At 36.9% G+C, this 12,115-nt stretch overlaps 1 protein-coding gene across 1 annotated transcript in view; it reads left to right on the top strand.

Annotated features, from left to right (window-relative positions):
* The first annotated feature begins 1,661 nt into the window (after positions 1-1,661).
* Positions 1,662-12,115, top strand: part of Ndfip2 (Nedd4 family interacting protein 2) — a 60,804-nt gene continuing 50,350 nt past the window's right edge. Inside the window, exon 1 of the mRNA XM_027941582.2 lies at positions 1,662-2,006. Coding sequence (XP_027797383.1) covers positions 1,686-2,006 — 321 coding nt within the window. The 5' untranslated portion in view covers positions 1,662-1,685. The remainder of the gene's footprint in view (positions 2,007-12,115) is intronic.

Here is a 12,115-nt window from a genome sequence, read left to right as displayed (position 1 = left end):
GATAGTGTGAGTGTGTGAGTACTTATGTCAATGATATCAATAAGATGACATACTTGTTGTCTTAGATTCTAAAATATATTACACTAGATCATTACAAAGCAAGTTTAAAGAAATTTAAGTATGATATCATTGCCTTTCATTACTGTTATCTTAGTAATGCTCTTGACTACCAGATGTATCAACATAGCTAAACCAGGTAGAGCTGATGAATGCTTTGGGGAAAAAAAGCCATCAGGAAGGTTTAAACTTTTTAGCTGATGATATTTCAGTGAATTTCCCTCTTTATTGTATCATGATATTTAAACAAGTTGGTTAGGCTCATCCATTGACCTTCCAGGAATCTCCTCTTATTCATGAGGAAAGTAAAGTGAGTGCTGTTCCAGACACTTCTCTATCCTCTCTCCTTAATAGGCTCTTCTATAATATCACTTAGGATGAAAGGGTTCAATTATCTTAAAAGATAGCTGGGCCTGATCATGTGGGATCACATGTTATTTAGTTTTCAGGGTACAAAAAGCAGGCCTTTGGATTAAAAAGTACTTTTTGCTGCTCCATTAGACTCTTCTACTTGCTAGCGGAACATGCTTGTGTTCTGGGTGAGAGATGCATATACCATCTGTGCTTAAACAGACACTGACAGAGTATTACAATAGTCCAGAGTAATTCCTTAAAGTTAAATTCCTAGGAATTATTGATAATTACCACAAAATTTCCTACCTTATTTCATTATTTTTCTCCTTCTCATAACCCAGAACGCTAAAGGCCTGTTTCCTTGAGAGATATATGAATATGTCTGTGTATTCCTTACTACCAAGAACGAAAAAAAAAAAAAAAAAGGATTTAAACAAGTATTCCACTTTTAAGGCAGTGAAAGTATTTTCTATGATACTATAGTGGCTATTACATATTTGTTCAAACCCCTAGAATGTACACCACCAAAAATGAAAACCTTTATGGACTTTGGGTGATAATGGTGTTTCAATATGGGTTCATCAATTATAACAAATGTTTAGTGTTGATAACGTATTGCCCTAGTGGGGCAGGCTTTGCACGTGTGGGCACAAGAGGTATAAAAGATATCACTATACTTTTCTTTAAATTTTATTGTGAACCTAAGTTGCTCTAAAAATAATCTTTAAAAAAAGCCTTACTTTTTTTTTTGTACTAAGGATTGAACCCAGGGATGCTTTAATACTGAGCTACTTTGCCAGTCTTTTTAATTTTTTAAAATTTTGAGACAGTGTCTTGCTAAGTTGCTGAGGTTGGCCTTGAAATTGCAATTCTCCTATCGCAGCCTCTGGAGTTGCTAGGATTACAGGCGTCGCCACCAAGTCTGACTCGGTAATGAAGCTGAACGACCGTTTTAGGAATGCCCTCGAGATGGATTGCCTTGCACTGTCCTAAGGCTGGATGAACACCAACAGGAAGCTGTCCTCAGGTGTAGTAGGAATGCGTCCCCTCTCCTCGCAATATCCGTCTCTCTGCAGTGCCCTTGCTCCTTACTGCGCAAAACCCGCGTACACAGAAAAACCCAATCAAGGACGTCGATTTTTTTTTTTTTTTCTTTCCCAGTTCCTTTTGCCACCTCCCACTCCCGACAGACTGACAACCTACACTGCTTCCCTGAACTTCCCCTATTTTCCCATCTCCTCCCACCCAGCAGTACCCTCTGAGCCACGGCGCGGATGGAACACCGGAGGAGCCAGCGAGCATGCGCGACCGTCCCGAGCATGCTCAGTAACGCACGCGACGCCCCGGAGCTTCTCCAGCGAACCGTGCGCGACGCGGAGATCTCCGCGGCTACTGCGGGAGCGACAGGAAGTGAAGCGTCCCCGCCGGACGACCGCGGCGGCAGAAACCCAGGCGGAAGCGGCGCTGCGGCAACGACGTCAACGACGGGGGAGGCCGAGGGAGCTGAGCGCGGAGGGGACTTGTCCGCTCGGAAGCCGGATCCCGAGCCGGGCAGGATGGATCATCACCAGCTGGGGACTGGCCGCTACCAGGTGGTGAGTTCCCGGCCTCCTGGGACCTCGGGACTGACGCCCACTGTGGTCCCTGAATCCCTTTCCTCAGGTTATTCTTCGGGAGGATGTTCTAGTTAATTATTATTATTTTGGACCTCTGGCTTGGGCTTTTTCCCTCACACCTCTTCAGTTGGATTTCTGCTTGTGACTCTAATCAAGACCCTTCCCTCTTGCTCCATGTCTCCCCTTGGTCCCCTCATCCGCAACATATTCCACCCTGTAAGACAGTCTTACCACCGACACCGTAGAACTCATTTATTTCTCCTTATTCCCGGTCTCAGTCTCTCCCGAGACTGCCCAGACGATTTTCAACTGGAAACAGCCAAGTTCACATACCTGCCAGGAAGGTAGTCTCCGTCATAAATGGGATGGGTGGGGGAGGTGTAAGTACTATGTACTAGGTGGGCTGCAGATTTGGTAAAATTGCGGGTTAGGAATTGTGGAACTGTAGAGAATAGCTTTAGTGCTGGCCTTGCCTGCTCTCGTTAACCTTGTCATTTTGTCCTTTTCCATTAAGTTAGTTATTAAAAGTGATTATATTCATTCCCCCCCCTTCATTCCCACATGCTTTTTTTTTGGAGGGGGGGGGTGCAAGGAGCAGAAATGTTTTATTTGAAAAAATTCTGATCTTGTTTGAAAAATTAATTTTCACTAAACACAAGGTTTTCCGGTTTCAACTATATAAATCTCTGTTACTTTAAATGTTGAAATGTGTTGTTTGTTACTTTTTGTCAGTTTTCCTGTATTTTTTCCTTTGTGTATTAATTCTGATGATGTCATTGGAAATTCTTATTGTAAATCTTATTTAAAAGTGTACTCAATAATAAATGACAGTTCTGTTGCAGCTTGGTAGCATGTTAGTCTATAAACTTTGAGATGATAATTTAGTTAAACCTGTTTACTGAGGAAAAGGAGAAAAATGTTAATACCTACTGGTAATGATGCAGTTTATAGATTATAAAATTTTACAAATGTAGATTAGTTAATTCCATTATTTCATTCAAACTATTTGCATATTATTGTGAATTAAGAATTTCTATTAATAAATGCATCTTGACACATGAAGAGTACTGAAAGATGACATCTCAAGGTATGTAATTTTTCATTTTTCTACGGAAGAACTCACAGTACTTCAGTTGTCAACTTGTCTACCTCCTGTAAAACCTCCAAATAAATCAAGTTAAGAAATTTCTGAAAATTTATCAGTATTTCCAAAATGATTTGGGAAATACTGGTGCTAGAATAGAGGGTGTCTTTCAATTTGTCAGTGTATACACTTTTGGTGATTTTACTTTTTCTAAAGTAAATTACTTATTTTTGTAAACATTAGCAAAAATAAAATGCAATAGATAAATGTTGAATAATATTAGTGGTACTTTTTTCATTTTTCTTATCTTTCTGTTCTGTTTGTTTCTCTTAATGGTATGAAGTGATTTAAATTCTTTCTTTTTGGATGAATTTGCTTATTGGGATCAACAGTGTTCTCATACATAAGTCACTAATCAAAACAATTTTAACTGATGTAGCTGCACTTTAAATAATTTATTGTTACATTTGCTTTCAGTAGGTATTACCAGTTGAGACTATTTTTCAAAATTCCTGCTACCAAAATGTTGAAATCTGCTTTCAGGTTTAAAAAAAATTTTTCTTTTTTAGTTGCAGATGGACACAATACATTTATTTATTTTTATGTGGTGCTGAGGATTGAACCTAGTGCCTCATATGAGCTAGGCAAGTGATCTAGCACTGAGTTGTAACCCCAGCCCATGCTCTTTCAGGTTTCAGATACTTTCTTTTATTCTACTTCTTTCAAAAATAAGTGGATAATATCTTTTTTTTTTTTTTCCCTTCTGACATTGGGATTTGAATCCAGGGACACTTTACTACCCTTGCTCTTTTTCTTTTTTTATTTTGAGACAGACTCTGAGTTGCTCAGGCCACATTTGAACTTAGAATCCTCCTGACTTGTCCTCTCTAGTCACTGGAATTAGAAATTGAGCCACCATGCCCTGCTTACAATATCATATTTTATTGCCCCTTATTTTTTCAGTCCGAAGGTTTGACCTATATAGACTTTGAATGGGTGGAGGCATTCCTTGATAGCAGAGGGCAAAACTCAGTTATTCTAAAGATTCTACTGCCTTTAGGTGGGATATCAGTTTGTTTCTCCTGTAAGGCAAAGCAGTAGAGAATGTTAGCACAATTTAAATTTGCATTTTAATTTTTGTTATTTTGAAATTACATAGTAATTTCATCTATTCAGAATAACTCTTGGTTTTGTGAATGGTCTCATTAATAACTCTGTCTTGGTATATGTTACAGAAACAGCTAAATTTAAGTTTTATGTAGACTTAGAAGCTAGATTTCTGTCTCTGACTTTTAGGATGACCACAGCTGTTTTGTGACTGCTTTAGCGCACATGTGTGTGTGTGTGTGTGTGTGTGTGTGTGTCCGAACGAACTCTGGAATGGTTAATAAACTGGAGCAATAAACAACTTTGGTTGTTAAATGTTAAGAGATGACTAAGTCAGGAGACAGGCAGGTATCCATAGGAATGGAATGGTATGCCGTGTTATTTTATTATTTATTTAAAGGTTTAAAATTTAGCTCTCCATATTGGAAAACTGGCAGTGCTGCCCAGAACATCAGAATGACTTTCTTGCATTGATGAATAGATAACCTTTCTCTGGAAACTGCTTTTTCTATGGTTGCTTCTTCCCTTCCGTTGTTAAAAGGATCTGAATTTAGTTAAGTAAAGCAATTAAGTAAAAGAGTTAAGCAGTTAAATAAAACAGTGTAGAACTACAAAAAGTCTTGATTGTTACCCTTCTAATTTGAAAAAAAAATCAGGCAAGATAAATAGTTTTTTTGACTTATGGGAAATTTAGTTTTGCTTGGTCAGAAAACAACAGTGTCCCAAATTATTAAATAATTAACTTGTCTTGCAGCTGTTAGACCACATTCTAACTTTGATCTTCTATGTTTTAAAGGATCATATACCTCCACCAAGGTGACTACTAAGATTTAAAAGGTATTCTGTGTAGAAGTTAAATTGGCAGTTTTCATTGTTAGCAGTAGTTTCCCAGACTGTGTTCCAGAATGATGACAATAGGTATTCTTGGAAGATTTATAACATATACTAGCATTTTAAAATTACGAGAAATTCTATAGTAAAGACAGTGGTTTGGATTTGTTTATTTTTGCTCTTCCTCATCTTTGATCACAGTTGTTTTTTAAAAATTTTAAGATTATGTTAACATTTCCATTCTAAAATGTTAGTTTTCAATGAAACATGATTTGAAGTATTCACATTATGAAGATTTGAATACTTTGCTCTTGGATCTGGAGAATTAAATTTGCCTTTGATAAATCAACTAGAAAGGAAGCTTTATAATTAATGGCCAAAAACAGGATTTGGAGCTAGTTATTTTATAGCTCAGTGGTAAAGTGCTTGTCTAGTTTTCACTGAGGTCTTGGGTTTGATCACCAGTACCATAAAAACAAAAAACAGGTTTTAATGTCGTCTAGGCTTATATTTAAGTTGTGCTGTTTGCAATTTTTGAGATATTGCCTTAGTTACTTTGCATCTTGTCTTTTCTTTTTTGGTATCAGGGATTGAACCCAGGGGTGCTTAACCACTGTGCCACATCCTTAACCTGTTTATATTTTATTTAGAAACAGGTTCTCCCTGAATTATTAAAGCCTCTCTAAATTGCTAAGACTGTCTTTGAACTTGTGATCCTCTACCTCAGCCTCCCAAGCTGCTAGGATTACAAGCTTGTGCCACCATGCCTGGCCGTTACTTTGCATCTTGAAGCTTCAGGGTCCTCATATAAGTGCCATCTCATTAGGATAGTGTAAGAAGTACCGAAATATATATAAAACATAGACTGGTACATGATAAATAAATGCCCTGTTTACAAGCTAATATTTTAGTCTGTTAAGGTTTTGTGGTGGTTGGCAGAAAACAGGAAAATCCCAAATCAAAGAAAAATAACATTACTCATGGCAACCTGAACATCAGCATATTTGAATAGATTTCTCTTGTTCTCAAGTTCCAAGAACCTATAATGGGTGTTCAGATGGACATAAGCAGGGGATTTGTTTCATAATTGAGGAATGCAGAGCCAAGGGTGCATTCCCCTTTAAAGCCAGCTTACAAATATTGTAGCAGACAACAAACAGGCTAGTTTACCTCTCCTTTGGACAGTTACATGCTGTGGTTGTCTTGATCTTTTTTGCCTATGTAGCTTATTACAAAAAACAATTCAGTATCAGGAAATGGAAAGCTTTGCAGATGGCATACTCAGCAAGAATGTGTGGGGACAGTCAAGCCCACGTACATGTTCTGGAAAAGATAAAATAAGGTGATTTTTCAGGTGAAGTAGCTTGCTTTCATTTTCCATCTTAAAGGAGTATTATAATCTTTTACTTTATGTTGCTCTGTAGTTATCATCCTCTCTTCTTTTTTGTGGGGAAAGGGGGTACTGGGGATTTAACTCAGGGGCACTCAATAACTAAGCCACATCCCCATCCTGATTTGGTATTTTATTTAGAGACAGGGTCTCACTGAGTTGCTTACTGCCTTGCTTTTTGCTGAGGCTGACTTTGAACTCACCATCCTGCCTCAGCCTCCTGACCCATTGGGATTATAGGCATGCCCAGCCATCCTCTCTTCTTGACCCACTCTGATTTCTTTGATCTTCATTTAGTTCCTTTGAACTTAGCAATATGCTTTAGCTGACTTATAGTTTTACTACACCCCCTTTACATAATCAAGGTTACCTAGTTGCATAATCTAATACTTTTTAGTTCTATCTTGCTTGAGTTCTGTGTTATATATTGATACTGTGAACTTTATTCTTAGGAGTTGAAAGAATTGTGCCGTTAAATTCTATATACCATATATATAAATTTTAGGGCCTGTAGTTAGCAGTTCATTTTATTGTGTTTTTGTATATTTGTCAATCAAACTTATTTTTTGATTCTTTAAAAAGTAAGTTGCATATGTCAGTGTACTTCCTGAAAAATCACATACTTGTCAAAAGCCTAGAGTTCACTATTTATTTATAGTTCTTTTTCTTTGGGTTAAAATCAACATAGACCAAAATACACAAATGTAACATCCCTGTTGAGTGAACTTTGATCCATGTAACTGTGTACTACTTTGAAAATATAGAGCAGAGGTCAGCTAACTACAGTCCAAATCCTGTTTTTATAAATAAAGTTTTATTGGAACACAACCAATTCATTTACAATGGCAGAATTGAGAATTTGAGGCAGAGCCTATAAAGTCTGAAATATTTACTATTCTGCCTGTCTTGTCTTGGGCTGCCATGAAAAGGATTAGATGAGTGGCTTAAACAACAAGAATTCATTTCTTAAAAGTTTTGGAGGCTCAGAAATTTAATATCAAGGTGCTGGAGAATTCAGTTCTTTGGTGTGGGCTCTCTTTTTAGCGTGGAGATGGCCAAAAGTTCTGGTCTCACTTTTTTTTTGAAGACAATTCCATCATGGGGACCCTTTCCTTATAACCTCATCTAAACCGTCTTATCTCCAAAAGGCCCCACCTTCAAATATCACTTTGAGGTTCAGGGCTTTAACATATGAACTTTGGGAAGATACAAATATTCAATCTGTACTCTTGCTCTTTACATGTACAGCTTATTGATCTGTTGCAGAAGATTATTTCAAAGGTCCTTTATGATCATTCCCAACAGATCAATCTCTGTTCCCTAAGTAATTATTCTGATTTTTTTTTACTTCAAATTATTTTTTCAGTTCTAGAATCATATAGCATATAGTCTACAAAGCTTCTTACATTCAGCATAATTTTTTTGAGGTTGATCCATTTTATTATTTATTTAGTAGCTCATCCCTTTTTATTACGAAATAGTTTTTCATAATATAAATTGTATGAATATACTGTAGTTTATCTAGTCCTCTATTGGTAGACATTTGGGTTGTTTTCAGTTTTTGCTATTAGAAGTTTTTGTACACATTTTTTTGAAGACGTGTTTTTATTTCTGTTGGATTGAATTATGAGATAATAGGATAGGTGTATTTATACTTATATAAGAAACTACCAGATATTTTCCCAAAATAGTCTTCCCATTTTACACTCCCACCATCAGTGAATGAAAGTTGTAAAATTTTGGTGTTGTCAGTCTTTCTAAAATTTTATCCATTCCACCAGCCTTATTTTATTTTTGAAGTTTAAAATTCCTATTCTTAGCTACAGGTTCCTGGAATGGGTCTTCCATATCTGTATAATGTCATATATCAGGAATCTGTTCTCTTAATTTGTATGCACTGATTACTGTAGTCTAGAGGACCTACTTATTATTAGTTATTCAACCATAGTGTATTCTCTCCTACTTCCCTGACTTTAATCAGTCCTGGTCTAGTTTGTTTGTCTTATAAAATCTTACTCTAAAATGTAAAAACTCCTTTGAATCTATAATTAGGAGAAGGAGACAGGGAGAGTTTCTTGCATCTGTCATCTGCATTAAAGCCAAGGAAAAATTGGGAATCACAGTATTAGAGAACTTGTTATACTGAATTAGGTGTTTTTATATCTTTCTACCTTTTAGACTAGTGCTTTTCTTCAAAGATGCTTTAGGGCTCTGTGAATTTCTGATTTTTATTTCATTTTTCAAATAAGTTTTAAACTTTTAAAAATTGTAATTGAAGAAATTCACACTCAGTTATTTTGTATACTTAGTTATACAGCAACACTCAAACATATTGTTTATGAAGTTGTCATATATAGCTTGAAGACCACTATTGTGTTCATTTTTGTTACCAGGGTGAATCGTTTTTAAATGGATCCAGACTAAAGTTTCTCTTGCTATTTCTAAGCATGTCATAATAATAACTGTGTGTGTCATTGATTTGATTGAATGTAGCTCATTAAAAAAAATTATACATATGAGCAAATTGCTTCAGCGCAGACAGGTGTGTTGGCTCACACCTGTAATTCTAGCTACTCAGGAGACTGAGTCAGGAGAATTACATGTCTGAGATCGGTCTAGTCAATTTAGTGAGACCCTGTCTCAGAAATAAGAAAATTAAGAAGCTAGGGTTGTAGCTCAGTGGTAGAGCACCACTGGTTTCAATCCCCAGTACAAAAACAAACAAACAAAATCAACAACCTGAATGATGCTGAATTAAATGCTAGCCTTTGTTAGCAGTTCATGGTCTAGTAATGGTGTAATGTATAGTAATGAGTCAATGCATTGGAGTTGCATCATGAAAAGGCTACATAATATAGGTAGTGTGTAGGCTTATTTTATGTTTGGAGACTCATCAAATTTATGCTTAAGATGGAAGCAGTTTTTAGACATCATAATTGGTTAACTATGAAACATTTCCTATAACTCATTTATTCATTTAGTCAATACATAATATCTTAGAAAATATTTCTACCTGCCAATTTTTATGTTAGGAATTGGTGAATAGGACAGTTAAATTCTTGTCTCATGGCTCTTTCTTTATTGGAGGGAGGCAGATAAATAAGTAACCATCATTTCAGGTAGTTAACAAGTAAGTATAGTTTCAGATAGATGTAGGCAGTTTGAAGAAAATAAAGCACGTTAGTGGAATAAGTAATAAATTTTATCAATAATGAAACAGCAAAAATAGAATAGTAATTACTTGCATTATGTCAAAACTGTGTTGAGAACTGTGCTAAGTACTTTATACATATCAACACATTTAATTCTCAGAACAACTCTGTGAAGTAGATAGTGCTATAATCATCATTTTGTAAATGAATAAAATGGGATGCAAAGAAGTTAAATAATAGGCCCAGCTGTGATAAAGCTGGTATTTAGACTTTGTTGTTTTAATTTTATATTGCTTTGTGACAAAATACTCCATCACAAGCATTTTGTTATCTTTCAGGATACCAAGTGTTGAGGCTATAAGTAAACAAATTTCATGGGCTGACTGTGATCAGTAGAGCAGTTCTTTTGCTCCATATGATGTTAGTTGGGGCTACATCTATTTTGAGGCTTGACTGCTTTGGATCTTCCAAGATCCACTAACTTGACTGGCAGTTGATACTGAGACTGTTGACTATCACATCTCAGTTCTCTTTCTGCTTTGTCTGTGTGTCCTCTTTATATACCTTCTCAATGTGACTTTGGCTTCTGACTGCATAGATGTAAGAAGAAGCTGCCATCCTTCCTAAGGCCTGGAACTATAGATTCAGAATGTCATTTCTCCTTCATCCAATTGGTCAAAGCAGTTTAAGGGCAGCCCAGATTCACAGGGAGAGGGAATAAGCTTTCATATCAGTTGGGGAGAAGGTTGCATTTACATGCAGGGAAGAAATTGATGGATGCCATCTTTGAATTAGTCAGTTTGACACCTTAGTAGGTAGATATCAGGATAGTCTGTTACCTCCATGCACTTGTGACAGTCAACTGAGACTTGGTTGCTCTACCTCAGATTCAAAGATCCTGTTTTAGTTGACAAGTATTGCAGGTGTAATCATGACCTGTGGAAATTAGTTTGTTGGTTTAGGAAATAGGAAGAAAGCTATGTGGCTGTAGCAAGGTGAATGAAATGGTTTACAGTGGAATGGGACAAAACAGAAATAAGTTGTGTGCTGAATTTGATAGAATAATGGAACTCTCATTTGTAACTCCAGTTTATAATTTTTGCTTCATGAAAGTAAAGTGAGTCCAGCTACATAATTTACAAGACCCAATGCCAAAAGAGAAAATATGGGACTCTGGGTTGGGGAAGTCAGTCTCTCCTTCTAGTAGTCTGCTGTCCCAACTCATAGCAGAAAGACAGTCTCAAGTGTATCACAGTCTCCCTGCTAGGTCATAACCATCACCCAAATTGGTGATAGGCTAGAGACTCCTATGATTTGTTGGCTGAATCTGCCAAGGTGATGCCACCTTGCAGTGGAGATGCACTGCCTTGCTTTGCCCCTGGTTGTAGGGTGAAGATGGGGAGGTCAAACTGAGCCAGCTGACTATGAGCCCTTCCTAGAGAGGTAAACTGACTATGAGCTGAGGTTCTAAGTCCCTGTTCCAGCATCAGACCCCTCTGGAGTTCACTTGTAAAACTCATATTCATCCAAGTGCCCTGGGCTATACCTCAGGAGGCTGAGGCAGGAGGATGGATTGCAGGTTCAAGGCTAGCTTCAGCACTAAGTGAGGCCAGTTAGATCCTTTCTCAAAATAAAAAAGGCTAGGGATGTAGCTCAGTAGTAAAGCACCTTTTGGTTCATCCCCAGTACCAAAACAAACCAAAAAACAAACCAAAAAAACCCCCAAACAACAACAACAACACAAAACAAAAGTACCCAACAACAATAACAAAACCCCTCAGATTCAAAGATAAAACTATTAAAGATTTCAGAACAATGATCACAAAACATAATACCCCAATCACAGAGCCCTCTTGAGGAAGTGGGGGACTGTGTGACTGCAGTCATCACATGATCATAAGGAAGGCCCTGAAAGTAGTTTTACTACTGGGATGGTGGTTGTGATGGTGGTGATGATGACATAAGTCAGGAGTAAGTAAACTTTTATTAGTAAGGGCCAGATAGCAAATATGTTAGGCCTTTCAGGCCTGTGATTTTTGCCATAGCTATTCAGATCTGTTCTTGGAGAGCAACAATATCTATATCAAGATATAGAAAACAAATTAATGTGGCTGTGTTCCAATAAATTTTATTTACAAAAACTGATTGGAAGATGAGTTTGCCTTGCTGGCTACAGTTTGTCTACCCAAGTGTAAATGATATGGGAATGTACCTTTTACAGGCTTAAAGCTTTGATACTTTGAAGGATGTTTCTGAGAAATTAGGTTTTGCTTTTTTTTTTTTGGCCTAGTTTTTAAATCCTTAGGAATATGGTGAGGTTGTTTTGCACCTTTTCTTTACCTGAAAATAAGTTGGACAGGCTCTTACTCTTGTTACTGGAAATAGGATGCAGAGAAGTGGGTAGTGGAATAAAGTATAAAACTCCTTGTGAGAATGGCAAAGACAAATTTCTAAGTCTGGTGAAGTCCTCTTCATTTTAAGTGTTCACCTCATTGAGGCCATTGTTATTCACCCTGTGTAAAAG

Source organism: Marmota flaviventris, chromosome 4, assembly GCF_047511675.1.
Source record: "Marmota flaviventris isolate mMarFla1 chromosome 4, mMarFla1.hap1, whole genome shotgun sequence".
Classification (NCBI taxonomy): Eukaryota; Metazoa; Chordata; class Mammalia; order Rodentia; family Sciuridae; genus Marmota; species Marmota flaviventris.
The sequence above is the reverse complement of the archived record's forward strand: the minus strand, read 5'-3'. Positions and strand labels throughout refer to the sequence as shown.